Below are 26,395 nucleotides of genomic sequence, written 5' to 3'. Positions count from 1 at the left end.
CCTGAGTAGCTGGGATTATAGTGTGTGCCACTATGCCTGCCTATATCACTCTTCTTAATCAGTCCCAATATCAGTTTTTCTTCTTCTCCACTGGATAGTGAGGTCTGGATCTACCTTGTAGTAAAGCCTACATAAATTTACAATTATTTAATTGCTGAAAGTGATGTATAAGTTTAGCTGGTGCTAGCACTTGTCATATTGAAAATTTCAAAGATCAACCTAACAAGAATATGATTCCTAGATGCAAAGTACATCCATTTCTCGAGACCTTGTGATTTAAACAGTCACAGTGTTTTACATGTAATTCATTTATCGCTCTCTTTATTTTTTAAACATTTAAAAAAATTTTTTTGTTGTAGGTGGACACAATACCTTTATTTATTTAATTAACTAATTTTTTAAGATGTAGTGCTGAGAATTGAACCCAGTGCCTCACACGTGCTAAGCAAGCACTGTACCACTAAGTCACGACCCCAGCCTCTATTTTATTTTTAAAGCAATAACTGTATCTTCCTCTACCCAGTAAGGTAGTCTGTATTTTCAGATTTCTTTCTCCATTTTTTTTTTGGGGGGGTGGATATTGGGGATTTAATCTAGGCGCACTTTACCACTGAGTTACATCTCTAGCCCTTTTTTTAAAAAATATATTTTTTTAGTTGCAGATGGACACAATACCTTTATTTTATTTGTTATTTATTATTATTATTATTTTTATGTGGTGCCAGGGATCAAACCCAGTGCTTCATGCACACTAGGCAAGCACTCTACCATTGAGCCACAACCCCAGCCCTCCCTTTTTGTTTTGTGAGACAGGGTCCCACTAAGTGGCTTAGAGTTTTGCTAAGTTGCTGAGGCTGGCCTTGAATTTGTGATCCTCCTGTCTCAGCCTCCAGAGTGCTAGGAGTATAAGTGTGTGCCATGGCACTCATCTTTCTTGCCATTTTAAGCACATATTTTGACAATTTTCTTTATTAAAAAACCAAAATTGCCTAGCATGCATGAGTTTCTGTGTTCAATCCCCAGCACCTCAAGGAAAAAATAATAATAATAAAAGGAAACTAGCAGAAGATAAAAATCTAGGCTTCATAATCCTAACCTTTAGGATACTCTTAAATACTAAATCCTGAACAAAGTCTTTATGCCAAAGGCAAGTCTTTCTAATCACCCAAGTGACGTTGTTTCTGTCCATATGTTAAGGTATGATCAGAACTGCATTCCATTGTTCTAAAGTTGTCTAACCAATGCTAGCTAGCCTGATTTCAGGTATTTGAATATAGGTTTCTTGAGAACTAAACAGACATAGCTATTATTAAAAAAAAGAAAAACAACTGTATGTCTTTAACAGGCATGTATTAATTGCTTAAAAAACACTGAATTAGTTAAGTTGAATTAAGCTGGCTCTATTCAAGGGTAACAATTCCCAATCAACAGCACATTAATTTTGAAAATGTAAAAGCCCCCAAACTTACCATGAACAGCTACAACAGCAGCACCAGCAGAAGCAGCAAGCATTGGAGCCCCGATTCCCTGCTCCATGCTGGCCGGGGACTGAGCCTGGTGGCTCCTGGGCAGCTGTCATCTGCCGCTTCCGCATCTCCATTCTTTCAGATCCCATAACCTGCAACAGGACAAGGAAAAAGAGTAGGAAGGGGTGTGGAGTTATGAAGACAGCCCAGGGATTCAGTTGTTTGTCTCACTGTGAAGATGCCACATGACTATATCCAGGTCATTTTCTTTTTCTAATTCTGGTAAATCCTGGTGCTTAGATTCTTAATATCCATTAATTTATCCAACACTTATTTAATGGCTAGCATCTGCCAAACATGGTAAATTCCAGGAATAAAATGGTGAACAGAGTCTTGCCCTTAGGCACTCAGAGTTTAGTAAAGGAGACAGATAAATATGCAGCAGACACTAATAAGTTGCTCCAATAGGGCGTTTTCCAGCTCCAGGTTCCCTCAGGACTGAATCAAAGGGCAAGCAGTTACAGGTGGCAACTTAATTACAGCGGCTCATGAGGTTGAGCACAGAGAAAGGAGCAAGCCACACCAAAAAGATAATTTGTGCCAGGACAGCAGTCTGAGCAAACGGCAGAAGAGGAGTTGGTATTGGGAGGCTGCAGGTCTGAGAACAAAACCGTGATATTCATATCTTTACTAGTTACATGGCCTTGAAGAAGGTACCCAAGTTCTTACATGCAAAATGCTTAGAACACTGCCTGGTACATAATAACTGCTCAATTATTCCCAGGAAGTGAGGTTCGGGGCCAGCCAGCCTGCCCAGACCCACCCCACTATCTTAGGAATGGTTCCTCTTTCCCACTTCCGTGGAGGCCAAGTCACCGGACATAAGATCTATGCCCTTCACCTTCTGCATTTTGTTAAGGACCACAAGAATGTGTGAAGGATCAAGGCACCCAAGCAACTTGAGAAAAGAAGCTGCTAAACTTATTTTTACTTTTAATATTACCATTGAATTCTTGGTGGAGCTAATTGCAAGCTAATATCAAAGATACATTAAAGAACTTTAAATAAGACTTCAGAATTAAATTTTAGATATATTATTCTATTCCAGCATTAGATTTGTCTATTTCTATTGACTATGACTTAATCCTATATGCTATTAGACTTTTAGTTATTTTAATCTTCCTTTATTTTTATTTTAAGACACAGGATCTTGCTGTTTTACCCAGGCTGGCCCTGAACTACTGTACTCAAATGATCCTTCTGCCTTGGTCTCCCAAATAGCTGGACTAAAGGCATAAATCACTATGCCTGACATGTTCTATATGGAGTTTTTAAACTTTTATTCTGGGTAGGATAAAAAAAGTTCTCTTTACTTAAACGTTTGTTGTGGTGGATTTTTTTTGGAGTCAGAGAGCTGTTCTTGATCTGTTTTTATTGTTGTTAATTGTTTGGTATTTTCCCAGGTGAATTTAGAAATCAGCTTGTGACAGTACAAAAATAATAATATTGGCATTTTGATTAGAGCTACATAGACTATACAGATTTATTAATGAGGAATGATATCTGAGTTTCTCATGGGAGTTTCAGGACAGCAAGAGAGATCCATCAAAAAGTTTTTATATCCCTTCATCCACAGTGAAAACAATGCTCATAACACCCAGACACTGTCCACAGCACCCCAGCCTAGGCTGAGCAATTCAGGGTTCCTGAGCTGGTACCAGCAGCACCTTGGTCAAAAGACAGAGGCAGAAACATTTGCCAAACTCCCCATCATGTTATATGGACTCCACTTGGATCTGACTTGTATGATATGTCAAGGTCATTGTACTGTCATGTGTAACTAATTAAAACAAATTTTTTAAAAAAGGCAGAAAGTTCTAACCTCCTCTAATGCCTGTTGAGAATTGGGCATGGTGGTACATGCCAGTAATCCCAGGGTTTCAGGGGTCTGAGGCAGGAGGACGGTAAGTTTAAGGCCAGCCTAGGCAAGTTAGTGAGACTCTGTCTCAAAATAAAAATAAAAAGAGTTAGGGATGTAGTTCAGTGGTGGAGCACTTTCCTAACATGCTTGAGGTCCTGGATTCAATCCCAGCATGACATTAAGAAACAATATTTTTAAAAAAGCAAATATTGACAATTGTTGAAGTTGTTATGTGTTGTGGGATTCACGCATAGGATCTGTTATACTATCTCTATATTTATGTATATTTTAAAATTTCCTTAAAGTTTTAAAAAATGTTGAATCTCTTAGATTTTTAAAAATCTATTAAGATGAGCGTATGAATTTCCTCCTTTGAATAGTTATTATGAACTAAGTTACATTAATGCATTTCTTAATGTTGAGTCAACCTTATTTTCATAAGCAATCTTTTCTTAGGTCTAAAAGATAACTGTTTTCCTATTATGCTACTTAAATTGATTTGGTGGTATTTTATATGGATTTTTAAAATTCTATCTACATACCCTCCTACTTACCTTGAAGAAGGTACCCAAGTTCTTACCCACCTATCATCCTCATAAAGGAATTATTGTTTCCCTGAACATTTTGTATAATGTGCCTATAAAATTATTAGAATCTTTTAGGAATGACCTGTTGACTCTATCTTCAACTTTGAGTTCTGTTCTTTCATAGATTCTTCCTCTTTTTGAATCAATATGACATTTTTTCTTTCTTGAAAAAAGAAACCGTACATTTGATATGGATTTCAAATTTATTAGAACTTATTATTAGTCACAATTGGCAGAATAAGATGCTTTAAGTTACTGTATATTTATTTTAGAGACAAATACATAGTTGTTTATGGAAAAATTGCATATTTAGTGTTACTAATATTGGTAGAGAATAAATATTTTTTAGTGTAATAGAAAATTAATATGAAGTTTAACAATAATTATTAAATGAATTCTACCTATTTGCAAGATTTTAAAAATATGCCATTGGTATATATGTTAATCCAGACAGTGATGTATGACCTGATTGGCCAAGTGAGGTTCTTACATCCTTCCTCTGCCCCTATCTTATCTGTGGGAGGACTCTACATGTCTTATTTCCATTTTTTCCTTCTAAATACAATGGAAGCAATGCTACTTAACATTGCTATTCTGTCTCTCTTTCAGTGTGTGTCTAGCAAAGAATTGCTAGGCATCATTTCACTGTCCTCTGGGGTGACTCAGGCATGACATAGGCAGTGTCCCTCAGCTATTGGGTGCTTTTGCTTGAGCATCCTGAGGCTAGAAGTTAGATGAATGCAAAATCAGCGCTGGTCATTACAGATGCTTTACTTTATAATTCATGGCATTTCAAAAGCAGTCTGAGGAAATGGGAATGGTACAGGTTAGTATCTTATTAAATATTTCTGATTTCAATTGAGATAAATCTTATTTAAACATAGTTTTTCCAGATTCCTAGGAACATGACATTTAAGAGGACTCTTTGAAAGTTCAACTAAAAGCCAACACAAACTCTTAATCTTGATCATAATCTTTTAGTAATTTGGCATTGAAAGCACTAACTAGTTAGAAAAAATATATGACCTAACTGTAATTAGCTCAGAAGAGTTATTTCTTATTTCCTGGTGCATTTAAACTTGATAGCTGGATTCCATAAGGGACTGTTTGTTTTGATTATGGTATCCCAATTCTGAACATAGCCATTATTGAATTGCACAGTGGGAATATATATATGATGAAACAGCAAGTATTATATGGAAAAAAAAATCTTAAGACCTAACACACAAGTTTTTGTTCCATGAGGATATAGAATCACAGATGAGATCCCAATGAAGGATCCCAAGAACTTGAAAAGACATACATTTAAAACCCTCCTTAGAGACCCTTAGACACAGGATCCTACTATCAGGGGACAGTTTAGAGTTCTGAAAAATATCAGAATATAAGGAAATTTGAGAGGACAAATTATCCTGGAAGAGACCAAAATCCCAAATCCATTTATATAGTCTTGACTTATTTTTGACTGAACACACCTTGACTCTTGAAGTATTCCTCTTGGGGCAGTACTGCTAGGTAGTTCTGAAAAATATCAGAATATAAGGAAATTTGAGAGGACAAATTATCCTGGAAGAGACCAAAATCCCAAATCCATTTATATAGTCTTGACTTATTTTTGACTGAACACACCTTGACTCTTGAAGCATTCCTCTTGGGGCAGTACTGCTAGGTAGATCCTGGATGCTTAATAGGGCCTCAGCTAAATTTATGTCAGAGCAAAGAACACCTCAGTGCTCTCTGTTATCTGCGATAGGCACTGACTTTCAATATCTGTTAAGTGCAATTTGTAGGAGGCCATTGGTTTGGACTGAGCTCCTGTACCAGGCCCAACAAACCAAACCAAAATGGAGTCACTCATGTGAGAGTTCCTCACCACTAAGACAAAACGAAATTATTTATCTAACTTGTCTGAGAAATCAGGAGAAAGAGAAACAGTAATCAAATCCCCCCCAAAGTCAGTTTCAGTCAGCATAAGAAGTTCCCTCTGCTTTTACTTGTATAAGGAAAGTAAATCGAAATAACCAACTCGTTTTGGTTTCATGTTTCTGTTTTTCTTAGCCCTTCTGTGTCTCTAAAGCAAGCCTCCTCTGCTCAGTTCATGGAAATAATAATTCTGTTTCCCAGAATGAGGTGTTGCCCAATTTTAGAATCACAGATATAAGCCAATTAAGATTTCAAACTAAATTTGTTGTAATTTGGTCTTTTGACGTAGCTTACCTAGTTTTAACTTCTAATTTTGTCATCCTGCACAGGACTCAGCTTATGATCCAGTTTCTTACTCCACTGTGCCTGCTACCACAGGCTTCACCAGTATTCTACCCAAACTCTTGTTTCTGTTTTGTTTTTTACTTCTGGCGCCTATGTCTTTTTGATACATTTCACCCTCCACTTTCTATAAAGGAAGCTATTTTAAAATGCTACAGGGACTAAAAACTAAAAATCGGAAGTGTCTGAATTCAAATTCAAGGTGGGTTGAAGACTTTGGTCAAATTGGGGTAATAAGTTTTCACTTTGAATCACCATTTTTGTTCCAAGCAAAGTCAATAAGGGATTTAAAAAAAAAAAAATTCTTAAAGAATTTGGCTGAAATAGAAAACAACACAGGAATATCCCAAAACCAGAAATGCAATGGAAATGTCAATTAATGGGTAGAATGGAAGCAGCAGTCCTCCTTGGCTTTCAGTCCAAGTAGCAGGCAGTGAATGTCAGTGAATGTCAGCAGGTAAAGGGAACTAAAATCAGTCCAGGCTAAGTGGAGGACGAGAGCTGCACTCACTGCTTTAAAAGAAAAGAGGGACCACCCTGTCTTCTGTACGAAAGAAGCTTATCTGAAACAGCCCTGGCTGATCTCTGTGTGTCTATGTGGGCAAAGGTGGAAGGTTATACAATAAGCTGCTAGTTCTGAGACAAAATCTGTCACATTCTCAATATCACACGGGATGGAAACTGTGAATTACAACATCTGGGCGTCAGTGAGAAGCCCACATGTCCCGTGGAGGAAATTTTAGTTTTTAAAAAATATATATTTTTAGTTGTAGTTGGACACAATACCTTTATTTTATTTATTTATTTTTATGTGGTGCTGAGGATCGAACCTGGAGCCTTGCACTTGCTAGGCAAGCACTCTATGCTAAGCTACAATCCCAGCCTGGAAATTTTAATGTTTTTAGATAGAAATAAGTAAAAACTAAGAAAGACAGAAAACAATCAAAACGACAAAAATGGAAGGAAGAAAGATAATTTATTTAAAATAAACTTGCAGACCAAAATTACAAGTCACATGAAAAAAACACAAAGCTAAGAAGGATAGCCATTAAAATAACCCACTGGAATGAATGTGAAAGACTGAGGGCTGGGGTCGTGGCTCAGTGGTAAGGTGCTTGCCTTACATGTGTGAGGCCCTGGGTTCAATTCTCAGCACCACATGAAAATGAATAAATGAAAGGTATTGTGTCCATAAACAACTAAAATATATTTATTAAAAAAAGATCATGAAAGATTAAAGTTAGGATGCTCAAAGACAATGCAGAAATCATTCTCATTTAAAATGTCAAAAATAGGAAACCAATAGACAGAGATGAAATAAAAACAGGTAGATAGAAAACAGAACCAAGTAGAAAGTTTCAAAGACATTAGAAAAGAGCACTGAAGGACTACTTTAGAATCTTGTACAGAAAGACTCCAGGCATTAAAAAAAAGCAGGGGGTCGGGGGTAGGGGGAGAGGATGAGACCTCCAGAATGGCCACGTGATGTACTCAGCTCTCTCCAGGGCCAAAACAACAACAACAACCCCAAAACATTAACTGTGAAGTTATTTAAAACCAATCATTTAAAGTCTCTGAAAATTGGCATACATCCAATGTAGGTAAATTTACATGAAGTAAATAGGAGAAATAATTATTCAAAAAAATTGGGCTGGGGATACGGCTCAGTAGTAGAGCCTTGCCTGGAATGTGTGAAGCCCTGGATCCAATTCCCAACAATTTAAAAAATTAAAATAATCAAATAAATAATAAATTTTTTAAAAAAATTTTTAAGTTGTAGTTGGACACAATAACTTAATTTTCTTTCTTTCTTTATTTTTTGTGGTGCTGAGGATAGAACTCAGTGCCGTGCACATGCTAGGCGAGTGCTCTACCACTGAGCCACAATTCTAGCCCCTAAATATAACTTAAAAAAAAAAGAAAAGAATAAAATCACTCAATGTTTAAGAAGAGTGAGAATTAGAGTTTGTATCATTTGAGCCAAGATCTGTTCCTACCTCCCACACCCAGTTCTGTGTGCTAAAAGCTGTACTCCAAGAAGACAGGTGCTCTCTCCTTTCAGTTTCCACAGCAGGGCATTGGTTCTACCCCAGGAGGGTGAGGCCACAAGCATCTTTCCTCCCTCACTGGTTCATTGTTGCAGGATCTTTACTCTAGCTGACTGGGAACAAGACCACTGGAACTTCCTCCTTGCTCCTCTCTTTACAGGGTAGAAGCTGTAGCTTGCTGAGAGGTATAAAGGGGAGACCTGCTGAGAAGACCTAGGGCTGCTATCCTACCCCACTCCAGAACCTATTCCCAGAGTATAGGGTATAGCTGTAAGAGAGAAGCAGGCTGTATGATATGGAGGGGAAAAAAATCACTGGAGATTTTAATAGCAATCAACTAAGAGAAGGCTAAGAAGTCCATGATACAAGCAAAAGGCAGATCAAGCCATATACAATAGAATCAACAAGGGAAAAAACACACGGGTGGAGTCTGCAGGAATCCACGTGCAGGCTTCCCTAGGCGCTCTCCCTCTCATGAGGAATCATGCACAGCACACACTTCCCTAGCAACAAAAATGCAGTAATGTGTGCTGTCCCTGCCCGTAAAGGTCAGCAGAAACTCAGCACCCAAGACTTTTTTTGTTGAAGGGTGGTCACATAGGCTTTCTGGCTAGCACATCCAAAATTCAAGACTCCCAAAAGGAAAGCAGATGTTTAGCATACATCATATTTTTCCAATAACACTCTAGCTATAGGGAACTACTGTTGTCACTTAACTATTGACTGAACACACTCTAAAAGACAAGTCCCTAGATGCAAACCAACAGCCAATATTGAAAACAGGAATAGAAAGATTCTAAGGATAGCAGTCTAATACTTGCTATGTTAATTATGTTCAACACTGGGACAGAAAAATGATGGCTGTAAATTTCCCATATTTGATGAAAACCACTCATCTATGTAACCAACAGGTACACTCAGCTCCAGTTAGGATAAAAACAAACAGGTTCATACTCAGACATATCATAGTCTAAATGTTGAGAGGAAAAGATAAAAAGGAAATCTTAAAGTAGAAAAGAAAAATGACTCATCACAAACAAGTGAATCACAATAAGATTAACAGCTGACTTCTTGCCACAAAGAAGAGATCAGGAAACTGGGACAACATATTCAAAGTGCTAAAAGATAAAAATTGTCAACTAAGAATCCTCGTATTCAGCCAAGCCATTTCTAAAAGATGAGGACACAATAAAGACATTCCCCAGTAAGCAAAAACAGAATTTGTAGCAAGCAGATCTGTCTTAAACATTGAAGGAAGTTCTTCAAAGTAAGTGACTCTAGGCAATAAATCACATATAAGCACATGACCACATGCCCACCCACCCAACCCACCCACACACGCTAGGCCCAGTAAATGTGGTATCTAGGCAAAAATAAAGGACAGTAGGGTTATGTTTTTCTTTATTCTCTTGCTTGGTTAAAAAAAAGCAATTGCATAAAACAGTATCCATAAATTTCTATTATGAGACTGATAACATAAAAAGGTGATATATTTGGCATGAACAACAGATAAGATGGAGGTATGAATAAAAGTATATTGCAATAAGATGCGGCAGCAGAAGGGAATGCAGATCCACAGGAAAAGGGGGAGAAAACCAGAAATGGTAAATAAGAGGGTTAATATTAGTTAAAAAGGAAACTATATGTTTCTACTCTTATTTCTTTTCTTAGCTTTTTTAAAAGGCATAGTATTACATAAAATGATAATTACAACATTGGAGTACAGGATTTGTAATACTTAATATGTATAGTGGTAATAGGGCCCAATCCTCAAAAAAAGGCAGGGAAGGAAGAAAATTATAAAGGAGTAAAATTTCTAAAGTTTCTAAGTGAGTATACATTGAAAGTTCATTCTGTTATATTAAGATATAAGCCCTATAGAGGCCACTGAGAAATTAGGACAAAAAAATACATATAGTGGGAAAAAGTCACTAAAAAGATTAAAATGGTGTAATAGAAAATATCAGTTTAGGGCAAAGGAAATTAGTGAAAAGAAGAAGTAGGCATAAAATATTTTTTTAAAAAGAGGAAAATGCAATGGTTAATCCAACCCTATCAATGCAACATGAAAAATAGGTGGATTAAACCATCTAATCAAAGGGTAGAGATTGTCAGAATGAATAAAATCATGACACAGTAATATGTTGACTATTAAAGACATTTTAGAATTAAAAATACAAGTAGATTGGGAGTAGCCACTCCTACTTCTTTTCAGGCTCAATTTGCATGGTATATCAACTCCCATCCTTTCCCTTTCGGCCTGTGGCTGTCTTTGCCTGTAAAGTATATTCTCTTGCAAACAACATATAATTGGCTCTTATTTTTTAATCCATTTTGCTAGCCTATATCTTTTAATTGGAGAGTTGAAACCAATTACATTGAATGTTATTATAGAGAAATTAAAATAATACAAATAGATTGGAAGTAAAAGATGAGGCAGATAGATTTAGCCAATAGCAAACACAATAGAAATAAGGTGGCTATGCTAATAGCTAACAAAATATACTGTTTTGTTTTGTTTTTGTAGGTGCTTTCTATCAAAACTAGCACCTAGAACTTTGCTAGGCAAGCTTCTACCATGGAGCTACATCCCCATCCCCCACTTTTCATATAAAACCTTATTAGAGATTAAGAAAGATATTTTACATGATAAAAGGGTCAATTCCCCAGGAAGATATAATAATTATAAACAGCATCTTCTTAGAGGAAATATTAAATGGCAGATGACTCTGTCACATGGGGAGGTCCTGATAGGAGACCATGGTGGCTTCCAGTGGGAGACAGTGGTTTCTCATGGGCTGGGGACATGATCAGGACCCAGCCAAGGCTGTGGGGGCACCCAGCAGAGTCTGCTGAGCTCGTGCAGGTGAGATGGATGTCCATCCTAGCCAAGGAGCTGGGTCTCCTGGTCAAGGACATGCACATCACATCCCTGAAGGAGATCTATTCCCACTCCCTGTGCATCAAGGAATCTGAGATTGCTGACTTCTTTGTGGGGGCACACTTCAAGATGATGCTTTAAATATTATGCTGGCACGGAAGCAGACCCAAGCTGGCCAGCAGACCAGGTTCAAGGCATTTACTGCTATCAGAGACTATGATGGCCATTATTGTCTGGGTATTACCAAGCTTCAGGGAGGTAGTTATTATTACCATAAGAGGGGCCATTATCCTGGCCGAGCTCAGGAACAAGATCAGCCAGCCTTACATCATCCCTTGCAAGGGGCCAGGGCACTGTGGCCCTGCATCCCTTGTGCTTCATCCCCACCCTGAGAGGCACTGGCATTATATCTGCCCTGTGGCCATGCTGTTGCTGCTGACCAGTGTTGACCATTGCTACACCTAGCCAAATCCAAGACCTACAGCTATCTTACCCTTTTCCTCTTGTGTTCACTATGCCTTTCAGGATTTACCTACCATAATAAAAACCCACATCAGAGTCCACCTGCCCAGCACCCAGGTTCTATCTGTGGCCACCCCTACCCCTACCATCAGTGCTGTGCTTAGAGTTCAGGCGTCAGCATGCCAAACCAGTGCTCTACCACTGAGTCACATCCCCAGTCCACCAGTAGGGTTTTTATAAGGGAAAAATGAAGGGACTTAATTGAGCCTATTAAAAAATTACATATATATCATAAATACGATATGTGATATATATATATATATATATATATATATGTGTGTGTGTATATATATCAACAGAACCACAAAATACATAAAGCAGAAAAATACAGAATTAAAGTAGACAATTCAACAATAAAAGTCAATGCCACTCTTTTAACAGTGGATGGAACAACTAGACAGACTATCAGTAAGCCCACAGAAGACCTTCGGACAACATGTGACAACACAGAAGCATGTAGAGCATTCCTCCCAAATTAGTGAAAATGTATTCTTGCAGGTCCATGTGAAAATTCTCCAGAATAAATCATATGGTATAAAACAGCTGGTAATGGAATACTTTTAGAAAACAACAACTGAGAGATATTTGAGAAATTCAAAATATGTGAAAATTAATTATGTTCCCAAAGAACCCATGGGCTGATGAAGAAATCACAAAGAAAATTAGAAATGCTTTGACTTGAAAACAAAAACATGAAAACACAACATGCCAAAAATTACCAGATGCAGCTAAATGAAGCTAAGCTTGTATAGATGTAAAAGTCTACATTAAAAAAGAAGAAACATCTTAAAAACAATAACCTAAATTTTCACCTTAGGCAACTATGAAGAGCAAAGTACAGCTAAATACAGAAGTACTGAACTGACTGAGTGGAAATTAGCAAAAGAAAGAATAAAACAATACAGGAAATCTGTTAAATGGAAAGCTGAAAATTTGAAAAGATCAACAAAACTGATAAACCTTAACTAGACTGACCAAGAAAAAAAGAGAGGGGACTCAATTAAAATCAGGAATCAAAGATGGGACATTATAACCAGTACTATAGACATGGAAAGCATTATAAGGGAGTACTACGAACAACCCTATGCCAAATGTTAGAAAACTTAGATGAAACAGAAATTCCTAGAAACTAACACTAGCAAAATGACTTATGAAGAAAAAAAATCTGAATAGAACTTTAAGAAAAAGAGATTAGTTCTTTTTATTAATCCACAAAATCAGATCAAGATGGCCTCACTTAAAATTTCTTTTTAGGAATATTTTGTCATATTCAGTGTAAAATTAGATTATGTACCACAGTACAACTATAAATATGCTAAAAACTAATTGAACAGTACATTTCAAATGAGTGAATTATACAATATATGAATTGTATGTCAATAAAAATTTCAAAGAAGGATGGTTTTGCTGGGGAATTTTACCAAAATTTAGCAAAGAATGCATACCAGTTCTTCAAAAAAACTCTTCCAAAAAATGGAAAAGGAGTGATAGCAAATGCCATTTGCTGGTTCAGTATATATAGAGGTTATGTGACCTGCTTGAATAACAGAAATATCTATGTGCGGTCACAGCTGAGGGTACTGATGACAAATGTTCTGCAGGGGTTTCAACGTGTCTCGAAGCTGTCATTCATCATTTATACCAAAGAATTGCCTTAAAAATCACAGATCATCAATTCAGATTCACAAAAATATTCCTAGTTGCAAATAACATGATCATATAGAGAAAATTGAAGATTCCACTAAAAATTAAAGAGTTCAGTAAATTTTCAAGATCAAATACAAAAATAAAGTGTATGTCCACACACTAGGAATGGACATTCTGGAAAAAATATTAAGAAATAATCTCAATTGTTTTAAGAAAAAATAAGGCAATTTGAATAAAATTAACAAAAGAAGTGCAAGATTTATCTACTGAAAACCACAAAACATTGTTGAAAGTAAAGAATATCTAAATAAATGGGAAGATATTCTATGTTCATAAATCAGAAGACTATATATTAAGATGGCAATATTCCACAAGTTCATCTGCATTGAAACCCAGCTACCATTTTTTGGAGGAATTGCCAAGCTGGCAATTCATATGGAAATGAATGGGACCCCAAAAGCCAAAATTTTGGAGAGAAAAAATGGCAAAGCTGGGGAATACCACTTCCTGATTTCAAAATTTTCTACAAAGCGACTGTAATTAAGACAGTGTGGTAATACACACACCAATCATTTGCAAATCCAGACATAATTCTGATATTTATGGTTAATTGATATTTGACAAAAAGACTGAGATAGTTAAATGGCAGAAAGAATAGTGTTGTCAACAAATGTTGCTAACACAAGTGGATATCCACAAGCAAAAGAATGAAATTAGATCCTTATCTCATACCATACACAAAAGTTAACTCAAATGGATCACATCTACCTGAGCTAAAACTATAAAATGCTTAGATGAAAATCCAGGAGACTCTTCATGGACCTTAGGTAAGTGATTATTTCTCAGGGTGGTAATAATAATAATAATAATAATAAAATGGAGGAGGAGAAGGAGGAAGAGGAGGAGGAGGAGGAGAGAGATTGAAAAATTGTGGGAGGCTGAGATAGAAGGATAGGAAGTTCAAAGCTCAGATCAGCAATTTAGTGGGACCCTAAGCAAACTAGCAAGACTCTGAACCAAAATAAAAATTAAAAAGGGCTGTGGATATAGCTCAATGGTTAAATACCCACAGGTTAAATCCCTAATACAAACAAAAACAAGCAAAAGCAAAACAAAACAAAACAAAATCCTTAGGCTTTGAATGCCATTCAAGAAAGTGAAAGAGTAACCTGCAGGGTTGGAGAAAATACATGGAAGTCATACATATCAGGTAAGGGATTTGCATTTAGAATAAAGAACCCTTAATAAAACACAATAAAAAAATTTAAGGTGGAGAATGAATTAGACTAGATATTTCTCCAAAGAATATATTCAAAGGCTAACACACATGGAAAGATCATCAACATCACTAGTTATTATGGAAATGAAGTCCAAACCCCAGTGAAATACCATTCCATTCCTACTAGGATGAGCACAATAAAAAAGACAGGCAATACTTATTGTAGATGAGAATATGAAGAAATGGGAATCCTCATACACTACAGTCAAGAGCGTAAAATGGTTTAACTACTCTGGAAAACAGTTTGGCAGATCCTCAAAGTGTTTCTAAATGATCCACCAAAAACATATGTTCACCCAAAAATGTGTGCACAAATGCTCATAGCATTATTTATAATGTTCAAAAAGTAGGATTGGTTGATGACTGGACAAACAAAATATATATCTACACAATTGGTATTACTCAGCTATAAAGAAAAAATAAAATATTGGATCATGCTCCAATATAGGTGTACCCTGAAAATATGCTAAGAGAATAAACCCAGGCACAAAGGATGCCTTTTTACATGCTTCTTATGAATGCTATTTACAAGAAATGTTTAGATGAGGCAAATCCACAGAGAATGAAAATAGATAAATAGTTACTAGGGGTGGGGTAGGGAGAATGAAGAGTGAATGCTTACAAGTATGGGATTTCTTTTCTCTACACCCCTCAGCATCTTCCAAGTTCTCCCCCAAACTCTTCCACTGCATGTAAGTTACAGGATGTGGCTGGCACCTGTTTCTAAGACTCAGCAAATACCCATTGAGGGACTTCCATAGAATCCTCTCTGGCAAGATCCTTTAGTCTCTTCTACCCATAACAGATGACTAAAGAAAATGGAATAGAAATACTACCAGGCACTCTACCTCTACAAATTTCCTTCAGTGAAATCTCTTTTTTCCTCTTAAAATATTCTCAAGATTAACCAGGCGTGGTGGCACATATCTAATCCCAGTGGCTCGGGAGGCCAAGACAGGAGGACTGTAAATTCAAGGCCATCTTCAGTAATTTAGCAAGGCACCTAATCTGAAAATAAAAAATGAAAAAGGGCTGGGGATGTGGCTCAGTGCGTAAGTGCTCCTGTGTTTAATCCCTGGTACCAAAACGAAACCACACAAACACTCTCTCAAGACTAGAAGAATATGACTTTTTTTTTTTTTTTTTTTTAATGCCAAGTCAACTTTACAGAGATGTGTCAGAAGTTTTCTTTGGATGTGTGGGTATGCATCACTCCCCTATCTTTGGAGACTCGGGAGACTTGGGAAACCCTCACATGACAGGCAACATTCCATTTAGTATCCTGTTTTAAAAGCCCTGTCTCCTTCTTGGCTACATAACGTTCATCTAACTTTTTAAATCACTTTATAAAGATTTTTGCATTCAGACCAATACTCAAGACCCATTTTTACAGACAGCCCTTAATTAAATTTACTGACACATTGAATCAAAATTCTAGGCTCCCCAGGATTGTTTCCTGTGTTTTACACTTCCTTTTTGAGGTACATTTTGCTTTCTGAAATACATTAACAGTTTGCAAGAATCTGTAATAGATAAGCTCTATTATTATAGATAAGGCTTTGTATTTTAGAAAATAACCTTTTTATTTTAGATTTTTCTCCCTAATTGCTAGGTATAAAATTGTAGGCTGACAACTTTTTTCTCCAAGTTGCATGGATGGGTGTTTTCCCATGAGACAAATACATGTCATAGAAAGTGGCCAAACGAGTCTCACTGGCAGAGGAAACTCAGAAGGGCTGGGTTGGGAAAGAAGACCCTAAAGATGGACTACTGGGACAGCTGATGGGAGGTAAAAGAGAATGGTGTGTAATGTAAGCCTTACAAATTGTTTATTTCTGGAAGTTTTAATTTAGTTTTTTTTTAATTGTGATTGACCATGGATAAGTTGAAGAAAATGCAAATAAGGGGGGACTTCCATTTATGGGGGACATAACTCAACCCATAACAATGTCTGATATGGAATGATGGGTTCCCATGAAGCTACTTGAATGCTTCTGTCTAGAACTATCATCTGTATTTGCTTTACTTTAATCTGGAGTGGAGTTGAATCCACTTTAAAAGTCATTTAAAAAGTGAAGATAACACACATGCACACTGTAGGGAAATCCATACAATACTAAAAGATTTATAATGAAAGCTGTTTCCTAGAGGAAGATGGCATCATCTGTTTTTCAGCCTATTCCCCAGATATCTACACATATATACATTTGTAAGAAAATGGGCACACTGTATACCATTACTCTGTGTCTCTTTTTTCGCCTGACAAGGAATCTTGACAATCTTTCTACATTAGTGCATACACATCTACTGCCTATACAGAATCAGGTCTCCCACCCCCGACCCCCGCAACTTACAACAGTCTCAATATTGCTTACTATCTCAGAAATGACACTAGCACAGCCAAAATGCTTTGCTTCTGTAGTAATGATTTGCTTATCTAGTGTTTGAGTTTATCAAGGTCAGTCCTTCATCCTTTTACTTAATATTTAACAACACATGTAAGAAAGTAGACAAATCTATGAAGAGTCCAATGGCATGTCAAGGAGTTTTTTCATTTCTTTTACAGATAGTATCAGTTATCATTCCAAAGCTAAAATAGTGAGGGTCAGAACTTCTGTGCTTAGGAGACAGGTGCCAAGATAATGTCTGTTAGGGTGAATGAATATTAAAACAAAAGTGATGTTTTATTTTCTCATCACATCAGATATAATGATTATTTTTTTTACTAGACTAAAGAGGTTTTTTTATCAAATACAAAAACATATCAAAAAGATTGTGTACCATGATCAAGTGGGATTCATCCCAGGGATGCAAGGTTGGTTCAACATAAGGAAACTGATAAATGTAATTCATCACATCAATAGACTTGAAGATAAGAATCATATGATAATCTTGATAGATGCAGAAAAAGCATTTGACAAAGTACAGCACCCCTTTATGTTCAAAACACTAGAAAAACTAGGGATAACAGGAACATATTTCCACATCGTAAAAGGCTATCTACTCACTCTAAACTTCAGGCCAACATCATTCTAAACAGAGAAAAACAGTTTTTCTCTGTTTTAGATTCCCTCTAAAATCTGGAACAAGACATTTCTATTCAACATAGTTTTTAGATTCCCTCTAAAATCTGGAACAAGACACTTCTATTCAACATAGTTCTTGGAACACTGGCCAGAGCAATTAGATGAAAGAAATTAAAGGGATATGTATAGGAAAAGAAGAACTTAAATTAGCTCTGTTTGTTGATGATATGATTCTATACCTAGAAGACCCAAAAATCTCCACCAGAAAACTTCTAGAACTAGTAAATAAATTCAACAAAATAGTAGGATATAAAATCAACACCCATAAATCAGAGTCATTTCTGTATATCAGTGACAAATCCTCTGAGAAGAAAATGAGGAAAACTACCTCATTTACAATAACCTCAAAAAAAAAAAGATATATGAAATTAAATCCTTTTCTCTCACCATGCACAAAACTTAACTCAAAGTTGATCACAGACCTAGGAATTAAACCAGAGACTCTGCATCTAATAGAAGGAAAAAGTAGGTCCTAATCTTCATCATGTGGGATTAGGTCCCAACTTCCTTAATAGGACTCCTACAGTGCAAGAATTAAAGCCAAGAATCAATGAATGGGATGGAATCAAACTAAAAAGTTTCTTCTCACCAAAATAAACTCTCTGTGAGGTGAAGTCCGAGGAGAGCAAATTTTTACCCCTCACACATCAGATAGAGCACTAAAAAAGCTAAACACCAAAAAACCCCCAAATAACCCAATCAACTAATGGGCCAAGGACCTGAACAGACACTTCTCAGAAGAGGATAGACAATCAATCAACACATATATGAAAAAATGCTTATCATCTCTAGCAATCAGAGAAATACAAATCAAAACTACTCTAAGATATCATCTCACTCCAGTCAGAATGGCAGCTATTATGAAGACAAACAACAATAAGTGTTGGCGAGGATGTGGGGAAAAAGGTAAACTCATACACTGTTGGTGGGATTGCAAATTGGTGCAGCCAATATTGAAAGCAGTATGGATATTCCTTGGAAAGCTGGGAATGGAACCACCATTTGACCCAGCTATTCCTCTCCTTGGACTATACCCAAAGGACTTAAAAACAGCATACTACAGGGACACAGCCACATCAATGTTTATAGCAGCACAATTCACAATAGCTAAACTGTGGAGCCAACCTAGATGTCCTTCAGTGGATGAATGGATAAAAAAATGTGGTACATATACATAATGGAATTTTACTTGGCATTAAAAAAAGAACAAAATTATGGCATTTCAGGTAAATGAATGGCGTTGGAGAAGATAATGCTAAGTGAAATTAGCCAATCTCCAAAAAACAAATGCCGAATGTTTTCTCTGATATAAGGAGGTTGACTCATAGTGGGGTAGGGAGGGTAAGCATGGGAGGAATAGATGAATTCTGGATAGGGCAGAGGGGTGGGAGGGAAAGGGAGGGGCAGGGGATTAGCAAGGATGGTGGAATGTGATGGACATCATTATCCAAAGCACATGTATGAAGACTTGAATTGGGAGTCAACATACTTTTTATACAAACCAAGATACAAAAAAAATTGTGGTATATATGCGTATTAAAAATTGTAATGCAAAAAAAAAACACAACAAAGTACATGTATGTATAAAAGTATAAATTGGCATGAACATACTTTATATACAGAGATATGAAAAATGGTGCCCTATATGTGTAATAAGAATTGTAATGCTTTCTACTGCTGTCGTGTATTTAAAAAAAAAAAAAAAAAAGGTTGTTTTTTCCCCTAGTGTTTTCGCTTTACCACATGTAGAAAAAAACAGTTCCATTAATATCATATCTGGAGGCTTTCAAGACCAATTAAGAGAAACAATGCTTTATATTTTATATTTTTATAGACCACAAGACTTTTAATTACAGTGTATTACCTCACTTCATCTTCCTATGACTCTGTGAACCAAGTACAGTGGTTATTTCTACTTTTCAGGGAAAGAAACCAAAGACCAAAGGTGTTTAATTCATCTTCTGGAGGTAACAGAGGAGGCCTGTAACCCAGGTCACCAAAGTGTCAAGCCAAAGCTATTTTTACTTATCAGTCCATTAGTTCAAATAGCTCTTTAGAAATGTCACAGCTCAATGCAGACATGCATTTGAAATTCTCTGATGTGATAATATTTCCAGTTATGATGTTTACTTTCATGTTAATAGTATCTAATATTTATTTTTTAGGTCAAGGAAATCTGATTTGTCCATGGTCATACACAAGTTGGTAAGATATTGAAGGCTAGAATCCTACAAACTATTAATACCCCTGTTCCCCATATATATTGTCACTCTTTCTAAAACTTCAGGCGTTTCCCATGAAATTACACATATTTTTATAAATATTAACATGTTCTTAGATCTTTAGACATTTCAACCAAATTTTTAACATCTCTTGGCTTAAATGCATTTGCAAATGAAATTGATGAATGTAAGATCTAATCAAAGGCAGGGCATTACTTTAAATCTGAACTTGGAAACAGGGAAATTGATTCATTTTTTTTTCAAGACATGTCTTGCTACTCTGCCCAGGCTAGCCCAAAACTCCTCACTCAAGCTATCCTCCTGTCTCACCCGCCCAAGTAGCAGGTACCATAGGCACGTACCATGATACTTAGCTTAAGAAAACTAATTTTAAATAAAGAATGATATCCCAAATTAAATATGGATTCCATGCTGGTGAACATTCAATCATGCTTCCGCCCAGATCACAGAGATGCAGAGAGAAATTACAGCCCCTCTGTTCTTTCCAAAGCTTCTCCCTTCCCCAGTAATAACCAACATTAGGATTTTAATGTGAATCTTTCCAGAACTGTTTTGATGAATTAAAAAACATATAAATATCTTTAGTATGAAATTTTAGTATGTTTACCTAAAGGGCATTTGACTATATGCCTGATGATATCTTTTACTTTAAAAAATGACTCAAAAATCTTTTCTGGGTTGCTCTATCTCAATTTAATACTAGGATAGTAGCTTATAGTTTAGATACTTTGATCCAAACGGTAATAATAATAACAGTTACAATAATAATACTAATAGTAAATATATCACTTATCATTCCCCAGAGACCATGGAAGATTGACAGATAAGATTATATAAATCTGCTAAACTCCTAAACCACAAGAAATAATATAAAAAAAGGCTGCCCCTGGCCAAGAATGTGTAAATTTAAGTATAAATAAGAATATTAACTACAATGCATTGAAACACATCAAGTATTTATAAATCCATAAATTTATAATGATGCTAAAAAAACCTCATTGATAATTTATAGAAATGATTTTTAAAACTGATAAATAAGATTTCTTTTTTTAATCCAAGGGTTTTTTTTAGCAGTTTATTTTTCATTTGTTGATTAACTTGAGTAGTTCATATTTTTTTCCATTGTATTGGAAAATATGGCCTCCATGATCAGAACATTTCTGAATATACTGAGATTTCTCTGTAGTCTTTTTTTTTTTTGAGCATAGAAACTTTGCAATATTTATTTCTTTGCTAGAGAAATCACATGATCTATTCATTTTGTTTTGTTTTGTTTATAGTTGTCAAATACAGTCAGTGTCCAATTATTATTATATTATTAATAGCAGATATTTTCCTTAGCTTTTAAAAAAGTTTTAAAAAATTGTTCTAATTAATTACACATGGCAGTATAATGCATTCTGACACATCATGTATAAATGGAGTATAATTTCTCATTCTTCTGGTTGTACATGATGTAGAATCACACTGGTCATATAGTCATGTATGTATACAAGGTAATAATGTCTGATTCATTCTCTGTCCTTCCTACTACCTACCCCTTCCCTCCTCTTTACCTAATCCAAAGTACCTCTATTCTTCCCTAGCCCCCATACTTATTGTGAATTCCCATCCACATATCAAAGAAAACATTTGGGCTTTGATTTTTTTTGGGGGGGGGATTGGCTTATTTTGTTTAGCATGATATTCTCCAGTTCCATCAATTTACCTGCGAATGCCATAATTTCATTCTTCTTTAAAGCCAAGTAATATTCCATTGTGTATATATATCACATTTTCTTTATCCATTCATCTATTGAAAGACACCTAGGTTGGTTCCATAGTTTAGCTACTGTGAATTGAGCTGCTACAAACATTGATGTAGCTGCATTACTTTAATATGCTGATTTTAAGTCTTTTGGGTATAAACTGAGGAGAGGAATAGCTGGGTCAAAATGGTGTCTTATAGCTGGGTGTGGTGGTGCATGCCTGTAATCCCAGTGGCTCTGGAGGCTGAAACAGGAGGATCATGAGTTCAAAGCCAGCCTCAGCAACATAGCAAGGCACTTAGAAACTCAGTGAGACCCTGTCTCTAAATAAAATTCGAAATAGGGCTGGGGAAGTGGCTCAGTGGTTGAGGGCCCCTAAGTTCAATCCCCTGTACCAAAAAAAAAAAAAAAAAAGTGTCTAATTTGATAACTTCACCTTCTGCACAATGTCATATAAATGAAAGCATATAGCATACAGGCTTTTTAGTCTGGCTTCTTTCACTCTGCACAATGCTTTTGAGATTCATTCATGTTGCTGTGTATATTAGTGTTTCATCTCTTTTTGTTGCTGAGTAGTATTCATTTAGTTGATGATAACTGTTTATTCAGACACCTGTTAATGGACATTTGGTTAATTCCTCTTTTTTTCTCTCTGTGATTATGAACAAAGTTTCTATAAACATTTGTGCAGATACTTTTGGGTGGGGTGAATGTTTTAATTCTCTTGGCTAAATACTCTTTGGGTCATATAGTAAGCATGTGCTTGTTGGTTTTATTAAAAATGCCAAGCTGTCTTTCAAAGCAGCTCTATCTTTTTTTCCATTCCCACAAGTAAGGGATGAGAATTTCAGTTTCAGTTCCTCTGCATCCCTGTCAGCAGTTGATGTTGTCAGGTTAAATTTTTTTTCAGCCCTTCTAATGTGGTTAAATGGTAGCTTATGGGTTAGCTTGTATTTTCCTTTTGACTTATGATGTTCAACATCTTTTCATGTGTTTATCTTCTATGCATATATCTTCTCTTCTTTGATAAAACGTCTTTTTTTTTTGGTAGTAGGGATTGAACCCAGGAGTGCTTAATCACTGAGCTACAGCCCCAGCCATTTTTATTTTTTATTTCAAGATACAGCTTCACGCAGCAGCTGAGGCTTTGAACTTGCAAACCTCCTGCCTCAGCCTCCTGAGCTGCTGAAATGATAAACGGTTTTGATAAAATCTTTTTGACCCACAGCCTGAAGCAAGAGCCTCTTCAAATACCAGCTGTCTGTTCTTGCTGTACCAGTGCATAGACACTTTCACAGGCAAGTTTCTTTATGTTCCTTACAATGTGTTGCTCAGTTCTGTTTTTCATAGAAGTAATTAATCAATATTTGGTGAATGATTGGAAAACTCAGTGTTTATCCTCAGGTCTCTGAATCTTAACCCCTTTTGTTGAATAACATAACTGAGACTTCACTGGGATGTATCGACCCACACCAGGAAGGGATTTCTTCCAATCTTCTTCAATTAACCATGGAAGATTTCCATTTCCCCTACCTCAAACATTCCAGATACAAAGGGTTCTGGGTGGTAAGACTGAAAACATACATGCACCGGACTAATTACCAAATTTCTAATTGCCAAGTTTCTTAGCACCTCTGTCCTTCCACACCAGTGAAAAAAAAATGTATAAGAAAATTCATTTTTAGAAATTGTTCATCATTAATTCCCTTATAAAATGCATTTAAAGATCTTTGTGAGACCCTGTCTCAAAATAAAACCTACTACAGTGACACAGCCACATCAACATTCATGGCAGCTCAACTCACAATAGCTAAACTATCGAACTAGATGCCTTTCAACAGATGAATGGGTAAAGAAAATGTGGTCTCTCTCTCTCTCTCTCTCTCTCTCTCTCTCTCTATATATATATATATATATATATACACACACACACACACACACACACACACACAATGGAATATTACTAAACCTTAAGAAAGAATGAAATTATGGCATTTACCAGTAAATGGATCAAGCTGGAGAATATCATGCCAACCGAAATAAGCCAATCCCCCAAAACCAAAGGCTAAATGTTTTCTCTGATGTGCACATGCTAATTCACAATAAGCAGGAGGGGCTGGGGGAAGAATAGAAGTACTTTGGATTAGAGGTATGGGGGTAGGAAGAATAGTGGAATGAACCAGACATTAATATCCTGTGTCTTAAATGACTTCTCCACTGGTGTGATCATGTATAAGCAGAAGAATGAGAAGTTATACTCCATTTATGTATGATGTGTCAGAACGCATTTTACTGTCATGTGTAACTAATCAGAACAAATAAACAAAAATAAAATAAAAAGTAAGACATTTTATATATTTTGCATTAAATATTATAGGCCAGAGGATGGGAAGCTCCAGGCCATGCTGAGCAACTTAATGAGACCTTGTCTCAAAATCAAAATATAAAAAGGGCTGGGGATATGGGTTAGTGGTAAATCACTCCTGGATTCAATCCCCAGTACAAAAGAGAGAGAAAGAGATAAAGAACAGAATAAGGAAGGATGTCCTATGCAAATACTGCACCGCATATATAAGGGATCTGACTTTCCTTGGATTTTGGTATCCGTGAGGGATCCTGGAACTAATCCCTGGAGGATACCTAAAAATAACTATATTATCATATTAGTTCCTCCTAACAATCCCATGAGCTAAATACTATTATTCTCTAGATTTGAAGAACCACACAGGTCAGGGGGCCTAGAACCATGGCACATGCTTGTAATCCCAGCAGCTCGGGAGGCTGAGACAGGAGGATCACGAGTTCAAAGCTAACTTCAGCAACCGGTGAGGCGCTAAGCAACTCAAGTGAGAACTTATCTCCAAATAAAATACAAAATAGGGCTGGGGATGTGGCTCAGTGGTCAAGGGCCCCTGAGTTCAATCCCTAGTACAAAAAAAAAAAAAAAGACTTTCCTTCTTAGAGAGCCTTCCATCCTCTGACCTGGGGTTTTTCATCCTCCTGCCTCAGGAAACCTGTCCCCCCATCAGGCAGGTGCCACCAAGCCTTGTTTCTCCCTTATTCTTTAAGTCATCTCTAGATTACATATAATACCTAAAACAATGCAAACACTATGCAAACAGATGTTGTACTGTATTGTTTCAGGAATAATGATAAGGAACAAGGTCCATATGTGTTCAGTACAAATGCAATGTGTTTTTTGCAAATATTTTTGATCTGCATTTGTCTGTGTACTTGGAAGCAGAATACACAGATATGGAGGACTAACTGTATATGTGAAAACCCTAGCATATTGCTGAAATTATTAAATGGTCAATAATTCTGGTTTTTAAAAAGAATAACATGGGCCCAAGGATGTAGTTCAGTGGTATAATGCACGCGTAGAATGTGCAAGACCCTGGATTCAATCCCCAATGCGCATGCATCCCCCCCCACACACATACACAGAAATTTGAATGCTGCTTGTCTTTCACTTAGCATTATAACATAAACAACTTTCTACATGGATGCACAGTCTTCACAAGTCTAGTCTTAGTAGCTCTGTAAGCCCATCTGTTTTACCTTTTTGCGTTTCCTTTACCTTGCTTTATTCCAGCTACTGGACTTTCATGATGTCCACTCCTTATCTCCCATCTCTGTTTTGGGCTTCCTTTCTTATTTGATGCTTTCAATGCCACATGAAGAAAATTTCTAATAAGTAATAAAAATTATCCACTCTTACATTTTTTTTTCTTAACCCAGGGGTGCTTTAGTACTGAGCTAAGTCCCCAGCCCTTTTTATTTTTTAATTTGAGACAGGGTCTTACTAAGTTGCTTAGGACCTCCCTAAATTGCTGAGGCTGGCCTCAAACTTGCCATCTTCCTACCTTGGCCTCCCAAGGTGCTGGGATTAGAGGTGTGTGCCACTGTATCTGGCCCTATCAAGCATCTTGAATGCTCTCAGGCAGCTGTGACCAACAGCCTCTGTAACTTCATTAAACCCAAAGTGCTATACAACAGAACACACTTGCACATGGTTTTTCTCTGGGCCAACATCGTCAATACTGAATCTGTGTGAGAGAATCTCCTACTTCTCATGGCTCCACAACAAATCCCACACTTCACTCTTAGAAATAGTTGGCAAGGTGTGGTAGAGAAATCTCTTTTTTATTGTATTATTGCTGGGCTTGCTATCTTCCATTTATTTAAGTATGACAGCATAGGAAGTGCTATCTAAAATTCAAGGGGGATTAGACGTTTCCTCCTTATGCTGCAATTGCAATGTAACACATAAATTAAAAATCCATATGCTGAAACCTAGAGAGAAATTTCCTCAGACAAAGCAAAGCCTGATGTGGGTGCAGGGCTCACCCTCTGCTTGCTCGACTCTAGTCCTGTTCTGGGAAATCCAGTCTTGGCTGGACAGGTCAGGATCAAGTTTTGTCTTCACTTTGGGTCCTCTGGGATTTTGATGGTGGTAATTGTAGGTGGTACCTGGGATTTCAGAAACTCCCTTGATAATTTTCAGATATCCACTGCTAGGAGCAGTGGCACACACCTCTAATCCCAGCACTTTGGGAGGCCGAGGTAGGAAGACTTTGAGGCCAGCCTCAGCAATTTAGTGAGGTCCTAAGCAACTTAGTAAGACCTTGTCTCAAATTAAAAAATTAAAAAGGGCTGGGGACTTACCTCAGTCCTAAAGCACCCCTGAGTATTTTAGGTC

At 36.7% G+C, this 26,395-nt stretch overlaps 1 protein-coding gene across 1 annotated transcript in view; it reads right to left on the bottom strand.

Annotated features, from left to right (window-relative positions):
- Window positions 1-26,395, bottom strand: part of Rgs20 (regulator of G protein signaling 20) — a 64,330-nt gene that overhangs the window by 12,703 nt on the left and 25,232 nt on the right. Inside the window, exons 2-3 of the mRNA XM_076835978.1 lie at window positions 5,450-5,495; window positions 1,470-1,618 (exon numbers count right to left, since the gene is read on the bottom strand). Of these exons, the coding sequence (XP_076692093.1) occupies window positions 1,470-1,615 (146 nt within the window). The 5' untranslated portion in view covers window positions 1,616-1,618; window positions 5,450-5,495. The remainder of the gene's footprint in view (window positions 1-1,469; window positions 1,619-5,449; window positions 5,496-26,395) is intronic.

This window comes from Callospermophilus lateralis, chromosome 16 (genome assembly GCF_048772815.1).
Source record: "Callospermophilus lateralis isolate mCalLat2 chromosome 16, mCalLat2.hap1, whole genome shotgun sequence".
Taxonomy (NCBI): domain Eukaryota; kingdom Metazoa; phylum Chordata; class Mammalia; order Rodentia; family Sciuridae; genus Callospermophilus; species Callospermophilus lateralis.
This window is presented reverse-complemented; position numbering and strand designations above follow the sequence as displayed.